Genomic DNA, 21,730 nt, shown 5'->3' with positions numbered 1-21,730 from the left:
TAATCGGAGCTGTAGCCACTGGTCTGTGCCAGAGCCACAGCAACGCGGGATCCCAGCCGAGTCTGCAACCTACACCACAGCTCATGGCAACGCCGTATCATTAACCCACTGAGCAAGGCCAGGGATCGAACCCATAACCTCATGGTTCCTAGTCAGATTCGTTAACCACCACGCCGCCACGATGGGAACTCCGAAAACATTTCAGTTTTTATAGGAAGCTTGAATAGGCAAATCTATAGAGACAGAATGTAGACAAGTGGTTGCCTAGGATCAGAGGGAGGGTAGTATTGGAGGAAAACAGAGAGTGACTCATAAGATATGATGTTTCTTTTGTGGGTGATGAAAACATTGTAAGATTGATTGCAGTGACTGCTGTACTGCTCTGAAAACACTAAAAACCATTGAACTGTACATTTTAAATAGGGAACTGTATGTTATGTGAATTATATCTCAATAAAACTGTTATATTAAAAATCTGAGGGCAAAGGCCACATCATGGATCTATCATAGACCTTAAGGTTTTCAAGTATGGAGATTAAGAATCCTAACTCTTTAGTAGCAAACTTTCTAAAATTTATTGATGAGTAAAATGCATCTTGTACTCACACATGAGCTTTGAGACTCACGGACGTCTCTCGAGCTGGGAACTACTTCTGACTCTTGTTTCCACATTTTTATGATGAGCAGCTTTGGGATGGAGGAGGTTCTAAGAAGAAATAAGACAGTTTTGTTTTTAGCCTTACATAGTTGAGTTGCTTGTTGGAATTTTCTCTTACATTTTTTCGTAGAACATGAGCTACTTCCTAAGGACCTCAGATACTGCAAGAGTCCTTGGTAAAATTTCGTTCGAAATGACAGGAACTCCTTTGCTGACCTATTCTGGCTGTTTCTAATGTTTCTTGGCCTCGTGTTTCCTGAGACCCCATGGGAAATCTTGGCAGAACACCCTGTTATCTGTCAATACAAAGTGCCTCTCTAACTTCCCTTCGCATTGAATTTTCTCTTTGTTGTCACTCTTTACGTCCTTTCTTCTTGTCCTAAAGAGTGACCCTCTACTCCTTTCTCTGAGCTTACGTTCTCTCCACTGGGCTACTGATCCCACCACGTCTTTTGGGATCTTGCATCATTATTGCTGTGCTCTGGTCTTGGTCTCTTTTCCTACTGGCTTCTTTTCTTGGCCAGACCGTTGCTCATATTTTCCAACACCAAAAACTTTCCTTAGATCCTGATTTATTCCATAGTATCTTATGTTCTCCCCCTGCTCACAGTAACCTTTTTCTTTTTTTTTTTAAGTCTGTGCCTTTTTCTTCTTTCACTGATATGTACTTTTAATGAAGAGACTGAGCTTTCAAAGTTCAGAGCCCTTTGCTAAAATTAAGTCTAGAACATGTCATACCTAGAAAAATTCTGGATGGGAAAATGGAATGAGATTGCAGCAAAGAGCAAATTCTCTAAACGGCTTTCCCAGGCATTAAGCTGGAAGCCCAAGGACCACAGGCGGACTCCTGTTCTGGTTACATGGCCAGAAGCAGTGAGAGTGTTATTTGGTGTAAGACCTAGTTTGTTTTGTTCATTTATTTTTTAGGCATTAGAGAACATAGCAGTTTCCTAGAGAGAAAATACTATCCTTAGTAAAAGAAAGGAGTTCTTCCTACATAGAAAATGCCCAAAGATAGTTGTGGAGATGTGTTTGGTTTTGTGCAGTTATTTTATTTTGAATGTGACGGTTTCTAGCATATAGCTTGATTTGAGTCTCAGGGACCTTGAGTGTTGTGTTTAGCCTGAGACAGGTGCATCCTCCAGTAGGAAGTAAGAAACATTAAGTTGAGATTACTCTCAGGATGAGGTGATCAAGGAATTTTTAGGTGGACTAAGCACCCCTTTCCTTGATATTGAGGGGGGAGGGGGCATCACCACACAGCACAACAGAATTTTGCAAACAGAAGACACCGTCACAACTTAGAAATTGTCACTTGACTGATACCCTCATGCAAATGTAATTTATGGGAATAGGGAATAATAGGATTATCAATTGCAACAGAAAACCCCCTTGGGGAAGGGGTGTTAGTGTATAAATGCACTGCCGAGCTCTCCCATAGCAGAAAACTTCATGACATTATCTGTAAAGCTGGTGTCATGCTCCTGTCAAATACCAGAGCACCCTTGAATGAGATAATTACCTAGTTTATAGATGAAATGTTTTCCATTTTAGCATCAAGGGAACTAAAGTCCAGAAAGGTTCCAATATCCTGGGCAAAGTTCATGGCAATAGAGTTTTTCAGTTGAGTTTGGATCTCCCAATAGCCCTAGTTTATGTCACAACAGTTCCTGGTAAACAGCTTTATAGCCTGCATTTATTATCTAGAGCAGTCTGGACATAAAAGCAGAAAGTAGGGGAGGGATGGATTGGGAGTTTGGGATTGGCAGATGCAAACTATTATATATAGGATGGATAAACAACAAGGTCCTTGGAGTTCCCATTGTGGCTCAGGGGTTAACGACTCCGACTAGCATCCATGAGGATGTGGGTTCAATCCCTGGCCTCGCTCAGTGGGTTAAGGATCTGGCGTTGCCGTGAGCTGTGGTGTAGGTCAAAGACGCGGCTCAGATCCCGAGTTGCTGTAGGCCGGTGGCTACAGCTCCGACTGGACACCTAGCCTGGGAACCTCCATATGCCGTGGGTATGGCCCTAAAAAGACAAAAAAACAAACAAAAAAACCCCAAAGTCCTATCATACACCACAGGAAACTATATTCAATATGAATCATAATGGAAAGAATAAACCATAATGGAAAAGAATATGGAAGAATGCATATATATGTATAAATGAATTATTTTGCTGTACAGCAGAAATTAATACAACATTGTAAATCAACTCTACTTTAATAAAATAGATAAATAAACCAAACAAGCAAAAAAAAAAAAAAAAAAAAAAAAGCACCTGCCCAAAATAGCAGTGTAGCTGACCTGGCAACTTTCAGTATTTATTTATTCAACATGTATTTATTCAGTGGCCCTGACTATGTTGTTTTTGGTCCTTCAACCCCACTGAGGTAGATGTGGCAATTCCCACTTTAAGGATGAGGCTTAGATTAATAGCTTCTTAAGCTGTTACAGCGAATGAGTGCTATGGCTCGGTCCCTTCCCACAAGGCCTCTTTTTTTACAGTGCTGTGTTGAGTTGCTTTCCAATTTAACCATTTATATGAGAGGGTACTTCCTGCAGGCCTTCACCCTGCTCCCCAGTAATGAAGACGTGGGAACACTGCCATCCATAATATGCCACTGAAATCAATCCAACTGAAGAAAATCTTATAAAATTACTTTATCCAGGGATCATTATAAATTATCTGCATCTTTTTGGTTAGCCACGAAAACTAGTTTTGGGGAATTGTATAGGTAACTGATAAGGCATCCTGGAGCATACTGAAATTGATGCCTTTTACTCCCATTTCCGGTCCCATAGGTAGGCAGATCATTTTATGGGTACGGTAGGGAATTTATGTACAGTTGACCCTTGAACAACATAGGGATTGGGGCGCTGACACCCCCCGCCCCCCCATCCCCTGCAAACAAAAAGCTAAATATTACTATCTCTGCCTCAAAAACAAAGGAACAGAAAAATAGCTCACCTAAGAGCCGGAAGCTGAACAGTTTGAGAAGAATCAGGACTGATACCGTAGGTCTTTTGAGTCCACTTATTGTGATCTCTAATTGAATACAAACTTTCCCCCACACTTAGTTAATTTAAAGAACTTAAAATGAAAATACAAATACTATATTTACTGGAAAAAAATGCCAGGATAGGTGGATCCACGCAGTTCAAACTCGTGTTGTTCAAGGGTCAACGCTGTGCTGTTTTTTTTGCCATTAGTCTTAGAGATGAACTGATTTACATGTTTCAAGGTGACTGCCTGGAACAATTTCTAGATCTATTACCTAAGACTGGGGAACTCCACTTCTCTGGCACCCTGAGTTATGGCACGGCCTGAAGCGATATTTGCTAATTATGGTAAGATGTGGGGCCCAAATCCTTCTATAGGACTGTGGAATTTTCCCCTAAAGGTTCTGTGAAGATCTGAAATAGTAATGAAATATGAGTAGATTTGCATAAAGACACCTCTTTAAAAAACAAGTTGTTTGCTTTCTCCTTTCAGAAAACCTCACATTTAAATTGTGTGGTTTTTCTTGAAGGTATTTCATAGTCTTTTTTTTTTTTTTTTTTTTTTTTGTCTTTTGTCTTTTTAGGGCCGCACCCGTGGCATGTGGAGGTTCCCAGGCTAGGGGCTGAATCAGAACTATAGCTGCTGGCCTACACCACAGCCACAGCAATGCCAGTGTCTGCGACCTACACCACAGCTCATGGCAACACTGGATCCCACTGAGATAGGCCAGGGATTGAACCCGCATCCTCATGGATCTTAGTTGGGTTCGTTAACCACTGAGCCATGATGGGAACTCCTCTTAGTCTTTGTTTTTTAATCAACCATCCTGAACCTTTAATTAGCAGTGTCACCCATGGGAGATGCACTGATCCAGCAAAGTCTGTGGCAGAATGAAAGACAGAGGTCACACATGGAATTTTTTTGCCAGGCTGTGGTTTGTCAAACATGACTCTCAAAAATGTCCAGCTTCCCCAGAGAGAAAAGTGAGAGATATTTCAGAAACAACCATGGCTCGGAAGAGTATCCTGAGTTTTTTCGGGCTGGAGGATTGGAGTGTCAGAGTGAGGAATCCTGCCCTATTTTCTGAGATTGTTTTGGCCCCGGTTCCTTTATCTTGTTTCTTGTTGGCAGGGGACATGAAGAATTTCAGAATGTGCCACAGGCCTGGGGAAAGGATGCATTTCTTCTTTATGATTTTTCCTCCGAGATGGCATCCAGTTAGAGAGAAATGAAAGGAGGCCAGCATCCTCTCCTTTGTTCCAGAGAAGGGCATCCTCCCAGGACCCATTTACCAATACCTATTCCTTCTCGTTTGCATTGGATTTCCTAACTTTGTTTCAATCCCATGTATTGTCAAGTCAAGGACTTTTCCAGATGTTTCTTGAATCCATGGATTAATGGACTCTAGGTTTCTACAGCCTTTGACCATGCAGGACCCTAGGATGCTCAGGAAAGGCTAGTGACAGAAGCAGTGGAGAAGGAAAGAGAGTGAAAATGAGTGGTGAAAGAAAGAAAACAGATAGGGAAGAAGCAAGACATACATTTATTAGAGAGCATGGCAGCTTGGGTGTAACGGGAAGGACACTGGCTCATTTCAATAAATGGTGCAAAAGGATTTGGTAACATTCAGTGTCCATTTCTAATACAGGGTTACCTTGTTTGATTAGGCTTCACTTTATTGCTCTTTGCAGATATTGAGGTGTTTTTTTTTGTTGTTGTTGTTGTTTTTTTGTTTGTTTTTTATAAATGGAAGGTTTGTGGCAACCCTGAGTCGAACAAGTCTATCAGTGCCATTTTGCTCACTGATGGTTAGCAATTGTGAGCAATAATGTATTTTAAATTAAGGGATGCACAGTTTTTTTTAGACATAATGCTATTGTACACCTAACAGACTACACTATATTATAAACATAACTTTAATATGCACTGGGGAGCCACAAAATTTGTGTGACTTGCTGACTTGCTTTACTGCAGTATTTTCTTTATTGCGGTGGTCTAGAACTGAACCCATACTATGTCTAAGGAATACCTGTAGTGTACTAGTTTCTTGTAGCTGCTGTAACAAGTAACCACAAGTTAGGTGGCTTAAAACAACATCATTTATTCTTTCACATTTCCAGAGGCCAGAAATCCAAAGTCAAGGTGTGGGCAGGTCAGACTCCCCCAGAGTCTCTGAGATAAAGAATCTATTCTTTGTTTCTTCCGGATTCTGGGAGCCACCTGCTTTCCTTGATATTCTTCAGACTGTGGCTGAATCACTTCAGCCTCAGCCTCCATCTTCACAGCACCTGCTCCTCTGTATGTCTCATCTCCTGCAGTCTCCTGGTTGTAAGGACACTTGCGATGACATTTAGGGTCCAGCTGGATAATCTGTGATAATTTCCTCGTCTCTGAATCCTACTGTAATCACATCTGCAAAAACTTGACCATGCTCATATTCACAAGTTCTAGGGTTTAGGATATGGGCATCTTTGGGGGCCATGATAAGCCCATCTCACTTGTAAATATGAATAGCTCTATGTTTCTTTGGTCAAACAGAATCTAACAGCAGCGTGACTTGGAGTTCCCATGTGGTACAGCAGATTAAAAATCTCATAATGTCACTGCAGTGGCTTGAGTTGCTGCTTTGGCACAGGTTTGATCTCTGAGCCTAGGAACATCCATGTGCTGCAGATGAATCCAAAAATTAAAAAAAAAAAAGCAGCATGATTTTTTTTTTAAAGTGAAAAACTAGAAAGAGTTCTCTTGAAGTCAGGGTCAAGCAAAGATAGCCTGAATATTTAATAACTCTGACACAGCAGCCAATGAACTTATGTAAGAGGATTATAAAAGAGGTATAAATATTAAAGATGTGTTAACTCTCTAAGAAGAGGTATGGATCAAGAACTTTCTTGTGTATTTCTTTGTATCTTTTAGTCTTCGAGTATCTGGTTGAATCAAAGTTATGACATAGTTTTCCTTGGCTAAAAGGGATGTGATCATAGTGCTATTAAAATCATGATCTTAGAGCAGAGGGAAAAAAGAATACACTTCTCACAAGAAAAAAGAGGCAGCTCTTTTACAATCCCTCTCTTTTAACTATTAAAAAAGAGTTTTCTGTGACTCAGGAGCTATTTAAGAAAGCCTTTATGTTTTGGAAAATTTCAAACATACTCAAAGGCAAACCTAAAATGAACCACCATATATCCATCACTCAGCTTTGACAATTACTGACTCTATAATCTAGGCTAATCCTGTTTTATGTATATCTCCACCTCACCCCCACATTATTTTGAAGCATATCCTAGAATCACATTATTTCATTTGGAGATCTTTCAATATTTATCTCTAAAAGTGCTGTTTTTAAATCTAACCAAAACTGAGTATGCACTTTGAAGAGATCAGATACATCACTAAATTTCTTTGCAACCTACTGCCATGTTTTTATAGCAAAGTGGTATTTTTAACACTTTATGGCTACATTTCCTTTTAATGAAGACTCATGAATGAAGCAGCATATAAGTGAAGAAGGAGGTGAGCCCAGACAGTGGGGATTCCCCGTCTAACCACCACCCGCCCCCTGCCTTCGCTTAGCCCCAGACCACAACTGCAGGGCGGGCATGGGCTGCGACTGGCTTGTAGGTTCTTTCAGGAGCACAAAGTGGTTAACATGACCAAGCAGACTTCAGCTCAAGTGGGTCTGAAAAAAGAACTTTAATCCCATGAAGCTCTCAGAAAACCCTCCCGAGTGCTTTTATTCTTTGAAAATAGGACCTTTTCTGAATGAGTGGAGGTGCTGCCCTGCACACACTGGTTTTTCTACTTGGGCACATGCTTGGTGTCCTCTGCTGAGTCTTCGTTCACCTCCCATTCTCTCAAAATGTTCTTGCCATGGCTACCTTCCTTTCATCCTTTTGCTCCTCTCCTCTCATCTCCCTGCCTGTCTCATTTGACTTTCTACTTCTCTGTCACTTCCAGATTGATACTTTCTGCCCATCTCTTTCTTAAATTCCATCTGCCTCATGTCCCTCCAGCTTATCCGTAGCTCATCTGAGTTGGAACTCACTATCTTCTACCTCCCATTCAATTGGCCTGACTTTGCTTTTTTTTTTTTTTTTTTTTCTTACAGTCACACCTGCAGCATATGGAAGTTCCCGGGCTAGGGGTCGATTCAGAGCTGCAGCTGCCGGCCACAGCCAGAGCAAAGCCAGATCCTTAACCCACTGAGCGAGGCCAGGGATCAAATCCGCATCCTTGTGGATACTAGACAGGTTCTTAACTCACTGAGTCAGGGAAACTCCATGACTTTCCTTTTTCACTGAATTTTATCTAGATGTGGAAAAGCCAGATTACTGCTACAACTTAGCTGCTTATCTTCGACACCTTGTATCCAGGAAACGACCACAATCTATAGATTTTGCCTCTGCAAAGGTGAAGCAGCTTATTGATTAGCCAAGTTCCTGTGGTCTCTGCCTCTTACTTCTTGGGTGGAGTGCTTCCTCTGTACGTGGGTAGGCATAGGGTCTGCCTTTGGAGAGCTTGCATCCTAGTGGAAGAGATGGGTGATCAGATAGGTTCGATCAATCCATTTAAGAATGAAGACATGAAGATAAGTGTAGAGTCCTGTGGCCACAGATGAGGGGCATTTATTGCATGATTTTCAAGGAAGGCTTTTTGGAGGAGAACATGCTTGAGCTGCGTGTTGAAGGTGACCAGGGCGAGAGGCGATAACATTCCAGGGCAAATGTGAGCAAAGACCTGAAGGTTGAGACCACCAAGGGTGTACCTAGATTAGTGGGTGTGTATGCATGGGTGTGTATACATGTATTATGTGTGTGTCCCACAGCTTCAAAACAGCCTGATTTAGATTAATCTTGTTACATGACTTCTTGGGAAACATAGCTGACATGGCATGGCACTCCTTTACTGAAAAACATCAGTGATTTCTCCTCCTAAATCTGAAAATTAAAAAATTATTTTTACAGACTTTATCTTTGGCTCCAACCTGCCCTTCTAGCCTTCTCTCTACCAGCATCCTTCACTTTGTCCAAAGCAGACAATGCACAGCCTCTGAATACATTAAAATGCCTTTCACCCACCATTGCAAGCTCTTCCTCCTCCTCCTGGAATCTCACTGCTGCCTTCCCATGTTCTGATTGTCACAATCCTACCCATTATTTTGAAAATCTTTCTATTATGGAAACACAACATACATCTAAGGATAACCTGACCCCCTTGCTGTACAGTGGGAAAATAAAATAAAAATTAAAAAAATATATATATATAATATGTATATATATATATATAGGCACAATAGTATAGTGAGCTGTCGTGTACCCTCAAATTTTACCATTTATCAAAGAACCACCTAAAATACTACTTCCTCCGTGAGACCATTTGTTTTCCCACTTCCCTTGCCTGATTCCCTCTCTCCTGCTTCGAACCTCCCGTGCATTCAGGGTGAGATACTTGTATGGCACATCATGCATGCTCTCTGATATTATAGGAACTGGTTTGTATTAATCCCTGACTCTTTCAAAGCGGTATTTGTGGCTTGATGAGCTTTTTGTTCCTTGCAGTATCCACTTTGGTGTATTATTGACAGTTTCAGCTCAAAGCTACAGTGAGGGAACTTCATTTGGAATTTCTTACTGGCCAGAAAGAACTGTTTGGTGATGGAGGAAATGACAGAAACTGGGGGAAGGTGACCATGTCATCATAAAGAGAGAAATGGTTTAAAAAAAAAAAAAGAAGACATTAATTTGACAAGGGGTTCTTGAACCTGACTAGAGGTTTTAAAAAAAGTGATATAGCCACGTTGGAAGACAGTTTGCTGTTTCTTACAAGGATAACATACTCTCACCGTGTGATCCAGCAGTCACACTTCTTGTGTTGACACCAAAAACATATGCACAGATGTCTATAAGCAGCTTTATTCAAAACTTCCAAAAGCACCAAGTGAATGGATTAATGAACTGTGGCAGATCCAGACAATGGAATATTATTCAGTGCTATTAAAAAATGAACTAATTAACTACACACACACACATATAATGACTCTAACTATATAACATTCTGGAAAAGACGAAACTATGGATATAGTACATAGAGCAGTGGCTGCCAGGGGTTGGGGGGAAGGAGGCAGAGCACAGAGGATTTTTAAGACAGAGAAAATACTCTGTATGATACTATATAACAGTAGATACATAGTGTACACTTGACGAAACCCATAGGAGGTACAACATCAAGAATGAACGCCAGTGTAAAAATAGGACCCTAGGACCCTGGGTGTGTCTATAGAGGTCGATCATTTGTAACAAATGCATCCGTCTGGGGAAGATGCCAATGTGAGGGAGGCTCTGCAAGTGTGGGGACAGGGAGGCATGTGGGAAATCTCTGTACCCTCCCTTCAATTTTGCTGTGAACCTGAAACTGCTCTAAAATGTCCTTTATAAAAAGGATGAATTTTGAGGGCTCGCTCCCAGAGGTCCTGAGTCTATAGAGCTTAAGAAGTTCCTATAGTCAATGGGAACCAAGAGAATATGATTCAAGACTGATGAGATGTTTGAAAAATGTCATTTTCTCACAAATAATGTAAGAGAGGAAGGAACAGAGGACAGCATCTGAAGAAATAAGCTGCCCTTAGAGCCCTTAGAGGGGATGTTCTCTTTTGTTCCTACTTTATTATTATAAATTTTTTTGGCTGTGCCTGTGGCATGTGGAAGTTCCTGGGCTAGGATCAAACCCGAGACGCTGCAGGGATGACGCTGGGTCCTTAATCCCCAGTGCCACAAGAGAACTTCCATTCCTGCTTTAAAAATACAAGCACAAGCATGGAATGGAGAAAAGAAACTACTATTTAGTGAGTACCTATTATATGCTAGACTTCTTCACATATATTATGCCCACTGAATCTCTTACCAGAGTCTCTCATCTCCAGTTTGTAGGTGTGGAAACAGTTTAAGAAATATTCTCAGGAGGGGGAAGGGAGTGGGACAGATGGCGAGTTTGGGGTTGGTAGACGCAAACTATTACATCTAGAATGGATAAGCAATGAGGTCCTACTGTATAGCGCAGGGAACTCTACCCAATCTCTGGGGTAGAAAGGACGGAAGATAGTATGAGAAAAAGAATGTATATATATGTATAACTGGGTCACTTTCCTGTACAGCAGAAATTGGCACAAACTGTAAATCAACTATACTTTAATAATAAAAAAAGGAAACTTTCTTAGGGTCACAGTGTTAAGTGACACAGCTGAGATTCAAAATGAGGTCTTACTGATGCTCAAGTTTTTTTTCAAGTGTCATTGATTGAGAGTATTACATTAGCTTCAGATGTACAACAGTGATTCAACATTTTTTACAGATTATACTTTTTTTTTTTTTTTTGTCTTTTTGCTATTTCTTGGGCCGCTCCAGCAGCATATGGAGGTTCCCAGGCTAGGGGTCGAATCGGAGCTGTAGCCCCCGGCCTACGCCAGAGCCACAGCAACCGGGATCCGAGCCGCGTCTGCAACCTACACCACAGCTCACGGCAACGCCGGATCGTTAACTCACTGAGCAAGGGCAGGGACCAAACCTGCAACCTCATGGTTCCTAGTCGGATTCGTTAACCACTGCGCCACGACGGGAACTCCAGATTATACTTTTTAAAAATATGTGAAGGCCTCAACACTAAAGCTCTAAACAGCCGAAAAAAGAACAAGTATTCAGTCAACAAACACTGATGGATGATGTAGAGGCAGTCAGCAAAATTGCTACTGTAACTGAATGTTTATGGGGGAGAAAGGTAACAAATAAGTAACAAGTATATCCAAAAGCGAATACATAAATGCAGAGTAAAGTGATTCGAGATTGTGAGAAAAGGTATGAGAAATATAAATGGAAGACGATCATGCAGATCTCTCTTATTTTAGGTAGAGTGGACATTTAAAACTGAAATAGTAGATAAATATTGTGTCTGTGGAGCTCCCTGGTGGCCTAGAGGTTAAGGATCCTGCACTGTCACTGCTGTGGTGAGGGTCTGATCCCTGGCCTGGAAATGTCTGTATGCTGTGGCACAGCCAAAAAATAAAAATTGTTGTGTTTGAGATGCCAGCATGTGGAAGCTGCAAGGTGTGGCTTGTGATCCCTAAGGAGTGTTCGGGAAGGCCTGGGAGGTTCTGTGGGGGTGTGGGATGAAGTGAGCTGAATTTGGAACACTGAAGTTCCTGTCCACAAGAAGGCCAGGGCCCTTTAGCAGAAGGACACGAAGGTAAAGGTGGGGTTTCAGGGAATTCATCTGTCTGCTTGAAATAAAAAGGCACGTTTTCAAATAAGCTTGGCGGCTTTCCGCCTCTAAATTTTATACAGTTCCAAAGAAATCTGACACACGGGTTGGAGTGGCAGTGGTGGGTGAGATCGAGTGGAGTGGGGGACGAAGTGTCTGTGTCCACCTCTCTATGGCTGTGGTCAAGCTCCAGCTTTCCCCCGGGACTCCCTTCCTCCGCCCTGCTCCGTTGGTTGCTTCGCCTCTGATCATGGCGATTTAATAACATTTAATGACACTTCTCTGCCGATTTCAGTGCCAGCTACCCTTGGAACTTAAACCTACATGCAAGTATTAAGGCGAGGGCAGCCAAGGCCTTCAGGTTGCCAGTTACTTGGCTGGAGATCCCATTCACGTTGGGAAACGGATTTTTAAAATAAATGTGGCACTGGGAGCAGAGCCATCCTTTTGTAAAGCTGTGTCAATAATTGTAAACCCTCCTAATCAAGCCCCCACTCCCCCAGCCCCCAGCCAAGCTGACAAATATTTAGGTGCCAGTGTAGCCTCCTGGTGCCACCTTGTGTTGACCCTGTGGGCTTCTCTTGCTGTTTGACTTGGCACTGGAGCACGATCTTCTGTTTTATGTAATAAGGCACATGAGAGAAGCCCTTTGTGCTTTGCTTCTCTGAGCGGGTGCTGAGCAAGAAGTCTTGTGTACCCCGTCATTTTCAGTACGGTCAGAGCTAGTGAACATTTCTGTGGCTTGGTAAATGTTTCCTAACTCCTGGCAAGGGCTCCCCAACGCCCATGCCATTTTGCTCTAGGCTGGGATCATAATGACCCAGCTTTGGTTTAAGATGAATTTTGCAAATAGATGTGTGTAGTGGGACTACAATATTTTCAGAGAAAACAGCCATGAGTATGACATGGGCTGATGTAACAGAGTACCACATATACTTAGTCGGGCTGGGGAGGTTTCTACCCTTTGCAGATTGTACCCATAAGAGGACAAATCTGGTTGGAATCTGCAGAAAGAGACAGAATTCTCTCATTCTGAGAAGGCTTGTTAACTAGTGTGTGATATAACAAAGAGCCTATTTTTGATATATATTTCATTTTTGTTTTAGGACAGCAAGAGAAAAGGCCATTTATCATAGATAGCCACTTAGTTTCATTATTCATATGGCTCCCTCGCATTAATTTTTTTTTTAAGCCAGTGTTAAATGTTAGAGTCAGGTATTTCGAAGGGGAACAGATTGCTTTGAAAGAAACACAGCTGGAAACGGACCACATATTGTTTCCTTCCTTTTAAGAAGTGAAAGAGGCATTTATAGAAAGGCTGGGGGATGCTGTACTATCCAGCATGACTTTATGGATTCATTCCCTCAAGCCTGGTTAATGATTAATGTCGCACTGTGGTGTCCAAATGGACCCACTTCCCTTCTCCCTTCCTGAAGGCAGAGCTTCCCCAGGCACAATAAACGTGCAGAGGTTTGGGGCGCTCTGCATCGGAGAAGGGGGTGGAGTCTGTGCAGTTCTGTTTCACTCTCCTCAAGTGTGGTCTTCGGAGCTAAGGGAAGAATGCCTCCTGTGGGGTTTTCTTCTGCTTGCCCTCCTTGCAGCCTTGGAAACCTCGTCAGAGTTTCTGCCAGTGACTTACTGGGCGACTCTTTCCGTGATGGGCAAGTAAGTGTATTATGGACTGTTGGTGTGTGCCTTTGTGATTTTTGTTTTATTTGATGTACTGGAAAATAAAAAGTGAAGGCAGGGTGTTTTCTAACAGTGTGATTCAGCTAGGCTCTGTGTCTCCTGGAATTCTTTCTTATTTTTGTCAGAAGAGAGCCAGAGGGTCTCCTCTTCCCACATCTAGGAAGCTTTATTTTTGTTTTGGTTATGTATTTCTTTAGTCTCTGTGCCAAAACTTTTCTCTCTTTTGCTATTTCTTTGTCTAGACATTTTGACAATTTGTTGACTTGTAGTTTAATGACTGACTGCTATTAACGAACTACTAGTAATTCGTTTCTATGGTGTCGTAATTCATTGCTAGGTTAGTTTTTCAAAGGTGTTTTTCTGCATAAGTCGCTATTTCTTGTGACATCTTAAAGAGCTGAGTTAGAAATGAAGAAGAGAGAGGTAGGAACTTAAAGAGTAATATTTGCTTTCGGCTTGCTTACATGGCATCTGGGGAGGCTTTTGCAGAATATGTTTTAGTTTCCTTCTATTTTGTGTTATCTGGGATAACGACGGGGTTCTACCTGTTGGGAGCACCTGAATGATCTGTCATCTGAACTGGTGTCTGTTATGTTGGGATCTGGACAGGTCAACACATGCTCATTCCTTTCTAGAGCATCTCATTTAAAATACCTTCCCTGTCTGTTGGATTGAGGCCAATGGATGGGAACTGTTGGGTTGGCCACCTCTCTATATGGATTCCCATAGTCAGATCCGGCACTGTGTGTGCCTCATTCTGGTACAGGGGACAGGTCTATGTACTGTCGAGAAATGATGCACTCAGTGACATGGGCTCAGTGGCCATCTGAGCTCCAGGAAGAGCAAAGTAAATGGTGAGTTTTGAATTCTTATAAAACGCAGAGAGAAGTCCAAAAGAGAAGAGAATGGAGAAAACCAGTGACAAGGAAGGTGGTTCTGAAAGGCTTTCTCTATGTTGATGACTGACAAGCATATTGCTCCCTGGCTTTCGACAACTTGGCAGACTTGATCTACATTTTGGATTTTGAAGGCCCAGAAAAAGGTCTCAATTGTACATTCTATTGGGCTGGGATAATACAGCTAATTCTGTTCCTGAATATCTGAAATGGCTTATTTTCTTTAACGAGATTGTATAGATCGTTCCTCTTAGTATATAATTAACTAATTAACGGCTACTTAAGAGGTGCTCATATCAGTCCAGGAACGGAGGCACCGATGTTACTACACTGCTTTATGATTGGAGATATCAAGGGTCAGATGAAAAGCGACTGGGGGGCGGTGTCCCTTGATGAGTGAAGGAACCAGATGTAATCCCACACCCCCCCATCCCGTTCTCTCTGGTCACATCTAATCTTCATCCATTTTGGACTAGAGGGAAGCCCGGAGACCTGGATTCGGATTCTGACTAGGTCATTGTTGGCTCTCTGATGTTGAGCAGTCACGGACATCTTTGGATGTCGTGTTCCTGCAAGGAGGTTACGGTGTTTGATAAGTTTCTACGCAGCTTCAGAATCTCCCTTCAGGGTCTTAACCAGGGACTGGGTTGGCCCCGCTGTGCTCCCTGCAGTGCAGAGAAGAGGGGAGAAAGAAAGTAAACCCATGTGTGTTCGAGCCTGCTCAGCTTTGGCTCCCCCCATCCCCTGCCAAGCATGAAGAGACGCAAGATCTCTTTAGGGGAGGAAAATCCCGGGCTGTCACAAGACTGGTTTCTCTGATGGCTCCTTGAGCTGGCATTTCTCAGTCTATTCTTTTTAACTCATCAACAAAAGCATGTGAGCCAAGCTCTCTTGTGGTTTCAGCCCAGGAATGATGAACACATCAGCGACGTTCCCATCTGGCCCCCTAAGAAGCGACAGCCTCCTTGCCTGAGCCCATCTGTTATCTTAATCCTTTCTGGAACAGGGCAAATGTAAATAAATATTACTCTACCCTTCTCTTAGGTGTTTCAGCTTAAGGCAGGTGGTTGAGAATGGGCAGGGCCCAACAGTGGAAATGCATGTTGTATTCTACCTCCGTGGTTAACTCTATCAGTTAATCACAGATCAATTTAGAAAACTGGTATACTGAGATAAGGATGACTCCAGTTGACTGATGTCATAAAGGAAAAAACCAAACAGACCTGACACCAACACCGTGTACCATTCCCAGTGTTGTGTACAAGAAAGAAAAAAGGTTAGAAAGCTAAACTCCCAACAGGGAGAAAAGGGCGGTCTTCCTAGGGAAAGAGGCTGACATTTCGCCCTGGACTGGTGAAGAACCTCAACTGTGACCACAGTCTGAGTTTGGGAAGCTCTGCTCAGCCTGGGGATTGGGTACTTGTCACTCACAGACATGCTGGGGAGGGAGCGGAGTTCTGAAAGGGGAAGGGAGACCTGTGTTCCCAGGTCCGTCCTTTTTTCTGAGGCAGTGCCTGTCCCTGAATCCTGCTGTGCTCTAGAGCTTAACTTTATCCTTCTGTCTTTCCCCATAGGCAAGAAGCGAAACCCTGGCCTTAAAATCCCAAAAGAAGCATTTGAACAACCTCAGACCAGTTCCACGTAAGTTGGCGAGATCATCCTCTTAATTCAAAGGCTTGTACTTTACACATTTCCAGGGAATGGGAGTTCCTTTTTGGACTGGTGAGCAACACCAGTAACAGTTGGGAAAGAGAGCCCTTTAAAGCGGGAAGCCACATATTATTCATTATTCTGAGACTTGAAATAAGTAATCAGATTTGGTCAGTCTATTATTATTGTTGTAGTTGTTGTTATTCTTATGGCCACACCTGCAGCATATGGAAGTTGCCAGACTAGAGGCTGAATTGGAGCTGCAGCTGCCAGCAGCCACAGCAACATCAGATCTGAACCATATTCGCAACTTGCACTGCAGCCTGCGGCAACGCTGGATCCTTAACTCACTGAGCAAGGCCAGGGATCGAACCCACATCCTCACTATGTTGGGTTCTTAACCCACTGAGCCACAATGGGAACTCCTGACTCAGCCAGTCTATATGAAATGGGTAGCTGTGAATTCAGTGTCTCATACTACTGGTTGGCTTAAAATTGAACAAATACATTTGGCAAATGGGGACCTGTGTATATCCATAAAGCTCCCTGGATGTGGACTTTTTGCCTGTTCCATATAAATCTGAGCAAACAAGCAAATCCCTGAGAGAGCCACCACTATAAAACTTGGGTTGAGGTGGAAAGATGGTATTTGGTGAGGTCTCAGCATCCTGACACCTAAATCCTGCCTCCTATAAACAGAAGGCAAAACAAGGACTGTTTTTAGCTGAGCCCTTGGTCCACGTCCTCTATGAGCTCAAGTCCCTGGCCTCCCTTTGTTTCTTTGTCATTCTGTGGGTTGGAGAGGGTGTTTCCTGCCCAGCTGGGGGTATGACCACCTGTTGAAACATCTGCATGGGAGGAATGGAAATTCCAGGAGGAGAAAAAAAAAAAAACTATAACAGAGATACTACAAAAGCAGAGCGAGTAAAGACAGGCCATCCCAATTGAATTTTTTTTTTTTTTTCTTTTGAGGGCCGAACCTGCGGCATAAGGAAGTTTCCAGGCTAGGGGTCAAATTGGAGCTACAGCTGCTGGCCTATAAACACAGGCACAGCAAAGTGGGATCTGAGCCACAGTGCACAGCGACGCTGGATCCTTAACCCACTGAGTGAGGCCAGGGAACGAACCTGCATCCTCATGGATACTAGTCAGCTTCCTAACCCGCTGAGCCACAACTGGAACTCCCTGTTGTTGTTTTAATGTTAAGTTTAAAGAGTTCTTTATATATCCTAGACTCAAAGTTTGTCAGATACGTGATTCAAGAACACAGTCTCCCAGTCTGTAATGGGTCTTTTCATTTTTCTCTTTCGATGAAGTCTAATCTTTCTGTTTTTCGAACACTGTAAATCAGCTATGATAGAAAAAATAAAAGTCATTAAAAAAAATCTTTGTTTTTCCTCTTATGGATTATGCTTTTGTGTGTGTGTGTCTTTTTGCCTTTTCTAGGGCCGCTCCTGCGGCACATGGAGATTCCCAGGCTAGGGGTTGAATCGGAGTTATAGCCATTGGCCTACGCCGGAGCCACAGCAACACGGGATCTGAGCCACATCTGCAACCTACACCACAGCTCACGCCAATGCCATATCCTTAACCCACTGAGCCAGGTCAGGGATGGAACCCGCAACCTCATGGTTCCTAGTTGGAATTGTTGACCACTGTGCCACGACAGGAACTCCTGGATTATGTTTTTTGATGACAAATTTAAGAACGCTTTGCCTAGTCCTGGGTCCTAAAGATTTTTTTCCCATGTTCTTTCCTAGAAGTTTTATGGTTGTACATTTTAGATTTAAGTCTTGTAATACATTTTAATTTTTGTACAAAGGTATGAGGTTTAGATTGGGCTTTATTTTTTTGCCAATGGATTTCTAATTGCTCCAACATCATTTGCTGAAAAGGCTCCTCCATTGAATTGCTTTTGCTCCTTTGTCAGATAATAATTGGGCACATTGGTTTGGATCTATTTCTGGATTCTCTGTTCTTTTCCATTGATCTGTGTGTCTGTCCTTTTGCTGGTATCACACCATCTTGATTACTGTACCTATAGTAAGCCCTAACATTGGGAACAGTGATTACAACTTGTTCTTCTTTTTCAAAACTATTTTGGTTATTCTCGGGCTTTCCTATATCATATTAGTTTTAGAATAAACGTGTCTATGTCTACAAATAAACTTGCTGAGTTTTTGTATTTTTATTTTTTGGGCTGTGTTTGAGGCATGTGGAAGGAAGTTCCTGGGCCAGGGATTGAACCTGCGAACCTCAGTCACAGCAATGACTCAAGCTGTTGCAGTGAAAATGCCAGATCATTAACTTGCTGGGATACAAGAGAACTCCACTGTTGAGATTTTTGAGGTTTTTTTTTTTTTTTTTTTTACCCTAGAGATCAATTGAGGGAGAACTGGCATCTTTACTACACTGAGTCTCCCAGTCCACGAATGTGGTAGATTTCTCCAAGTATTTAGATTTTCTTTGATTTCTTGCATCGGTATTTTATAGTTTTCATCATATAGATTCTCTACATTAGTTTTTGCTAGATTTATACCCAAGTGTTTCTTTCTTTTTGAAGCAATAAAAACTGTCATCCACTTTTGGTTTTGATGTCTACTTGTTCATTGTCAGTATTTGGAAATGAAGTTGATTTTTTAGGTTGATTGCATAAAACTTAATTATTAGTTCTAGGAGCTTTTTTTTTTTTTTTTGTAGATACCTTAGTTTTCTGTGTAGGCAGTCACACCTTATGCAAAAAGAGAGAGTTTTATTTCTTCCTTTCTTGTTTTCTTACCTTATTTCAGTGAATGTTCAGTACTAGTTAAATGAGACCGATGAGGTCAGGCAGCCTTGCTTTGCTTCCCATTGTAGAGGGAAAGCATTTAATCTTTCACCAGTAAGCATGATATGAAGTCTTTACAGATGTTGTTTATGGAGGTGAAGAAGTTCCTGTGTGGTCGGAGTATACTCAGAGTTTTTATGATGAATGTGTGTGTTGAATTTTGTGGAGTGCTTTTTTGTGCATCGACTGACGTGATCATGGATTTTTTTTTCTTTGTCTTGTTGATATGGATTATATTGATTGATTTTTAAAATACCAAAGTAGCCTTGCACATCCCCAATTAATCCCACTCGGTTGGGGTGTATAGACTACTTTTTAAAAACATTATTGGATTTGATTTCCTAAAATGTTGAAGATTTTTATATCTTAAACTCATAAGAGATGTTGACTTCTTGTGGGTTTGTGTATATATGTGTGTGTGTTGCTATGTTCTGCTTTTGGTATTAGGGTAATAGTAACCTTATAAATTGTGTTGGTTAGAGAACTTTCTTCTGTTTTCTGGTAGGCATGGTATAAGACAGGTGATAATTCTTTAAAAATTTTTTTGAGCTATGATTGACATATAATACATTAGTCTCAGGTGTACAACATAATGATTCGATATATGCACTTCTTTTAAATATTTGCTAAAAGTGAAACAAAATGAGCTTATGCATTTTTTCTGGAGCTTTTAAATTACATATTCATTTTTTTAAAAAAATAAATTTATTTTTTATTATGATATATATATATATATTTTTTTTCTTTTGTCTTTTTAGGCTGCACCCATGACATAGGGAGGTTACCAGGCTAGGGGTCTAATTTGGAGCTACAGCTGCTGGCCTACCCCACAACCATAGCAACACAGGATCCGAGCCATGTCTATGACACACACCACAGCCCACGGCAAAGCCCAGATCCTTAACCCACTGAGCGAGGCCAGGGATTGAACCTGTGTCCTCATGGATGCTAGTCAGATTTGGTCCACTGAGCCATGATGGGAACTCCAGGATATAGTTGATTTACAGTGTTGAGTCAATTTCTGCTGTACAGCATAGTGACCCAGTCATTCCTCTCCCTCTCTCTCTCTCTCTATATATATATATATACACACACACACACGCACACATTCTTTTTCTCATATTATCTTCCGTTATGGTCTATCCCAATTGGACATAGTTCTCTGTGCCATACAATAGGACTTCATTGTTTATCTGTTCTAAATATAATAGTTTGCCTCTTCCAACCCCAAACTCTCAGGCCATCCCCCTCCTTCCCCTCCCCCTTGGCAACCACAAGTCTGTTCTCTCTGTTCTTGAGTCTGTTTCTGTTTTGTGGATAGGTTCGTTTGTGCCGTATTTTAGATTCCACATATAAGTGATATCATATGATTTTCTTTAATAATTATAGGACAGTTCAGATGATCTGTTTCATTGTGACTAAGTCTTGTTAGTTTGTGGTTTTCAAGGAATTGGTCCATTTCTTCTCAACTGTTGAATTGATGAAAGCAAAGTTGTTCATAGTGTTTCCCAATTATTTTTTTAAGGATCACAAGGTACACGTGATATCCACCTCTCTTTGGCTGATATTGATACTTTGTCTTCTTTTTATCTGTGTTAGTCTTGCTAGGTAGAGGTTTATCAGTTTTATTGATTCTTTTTTAAAGAGTGAACTTTGTTTTATTTTCCTGCTTTCAACTTTATTGATTTCCCTTCTTATTGCTATCATTTCCTTTGGGATATATTCTTATATCAGCTTCCCAGCTTTCTTATATTCCTTCCCTTTAAAATTTGCTAGTCTTCTCATTCTTTTTCTTTTTTTCTTTTTAGGGCAGCATCTGTAGCATATGGAATTTCCCAGGCTGGGAGTCGATTTAGAGCCACAGCTGCTGGCTTATGCCACGGGCACAGTGACACCAGATCTGAGACGCATCTGTGACCTACGCCACAGCTTGTGGGCAATGCCGAATCCTTGACCCACTAAGCAAGGCCAGGGATTGAACCTGCATCCTCATGGATACTAGTCGGGTACTTAACCCACTGAGCTACAACAGGAACTCCCATCGTCTTCTAATTTATAGTAATTTTCTGTTTTTTTATGAATTTTTGCAAACCACCCTAAATCTTTCCTTGGTATAGAAAAGTGAGTAAAAACCTTAGTAAAGATGGAAATAGTTTATTTGGTGTCTTTCTCCCCTGTGGTAGAATAAATCTTGAATCTGCTTTTCTGTTTCATTATTGTAGAGTATACCGTGTTAGCTCATGGAGAGGATTATTATTATTATTGTAGTACTGAGGCTTAAATTTGTACTCCTAAAGGAGTAGCTTCCACATTTTGAGTTTTTCTTGGCAATGTTTTGAGGTTGGCTCAGTGACTCCTACCATTTATACCCTGCCACCTTCGGCTGGATTACACAAAAATAAATAGACTGGGACAGAGCCCCATTCTTTTTAGCGCCATGTGTGTGGTCCCTTCACTTGAACTCTTTCTTTGAGTCACTGATGCCAGTGTGTCTTTGACTCAGGTTTCTGGGCTGTCCCCTCAACTTGACTGGTGTTAACTCATTTTAAATTGATTCTGCGCTAGTCAATATTATTTCATGCAGTCCTCACAAGAAACTCAGGGGGCAGTTGTTCTTACTCCCCCTTTTAAGTGAAAAGACCGACCCACACATGGGTCAGGTGCCTTGCTCAAAGCAGTTGAACTCCACGAGTCCAGGCTCTGGTGCGCAAATGCCTGGATTCACCTTTGGGATCTAAATTTCACCAGCTGAAT

General features: G+C 41.7%; 1 protein-coding gene and 1 long non-coding RNA gene across 5 annotated transcripts in view; one reads left to right on the top strand and one right to left on the bottom strand.

Annotated features, from left to right (window-relative positions):
- Window positions 1-21,730, bottom strand: part of LOC106505399 (uncharacterized) — a 122,026-nt gene that overhangs the window by 37,700 nt on the left and 62,596 nt on the right. Inside the window, exon 5 of the long non-coding RNA XR_014820896.1 lies at window positions 607-706. This is a non-coding gene — a long non-coding RNA (uncharacterized LOC106505399). The remainder of the gene's footprint in view (window positions 1-606; window positions 707-21,730) is intronic.
- Window positions 1-21,730, top strand: part of MAP2K6 (mitogen-activated protein kinase kinase 6) — a 123,718-nt gene that overhangs the window by 62,986 nt on the left and 39,002 nt on the right. For 2 of the 4 annotated variants that reach the window (XM_013980816.3, XM_084983885.1), the window contains exon 2: window positions 16,074-16,140. In XM_013980816.3, the coding sequence (XP_013836270.1) occupies window positions 16,074-16,140 (67 nt within the window). Of the gene's footprint in view, window positions 1-13,208; window positions 13,580-16,073; window positions 16,141-21,730 lie in introns of those variants that run through there. The other 2 variants (XM_084983886.1, XM_084983887.1) reach the window with 2 other exon arrangements.

This window comes from Sus scrofa, chromosome 12 (genome assembly GCF_054392235.1).
Source record: "Sus scrofa isolate SSC_HxYL_T2T_F1_AM1 chromosome 12, Sscrofa_HxYL_maternal_Yorkshire_Landrace_v2.0, whole genome shotgun sequence".
Taxonomy (NCBI): Eukaryota; Metazoa; Chordata; class Mammalia; order Artiodactyla; family Suidae; genus Sus; species Sus scrofa.
Note: the sequence above shows the minus strand (reverse complement) of the source record. Positions and strands in the feature narration are given on the sequence as shown.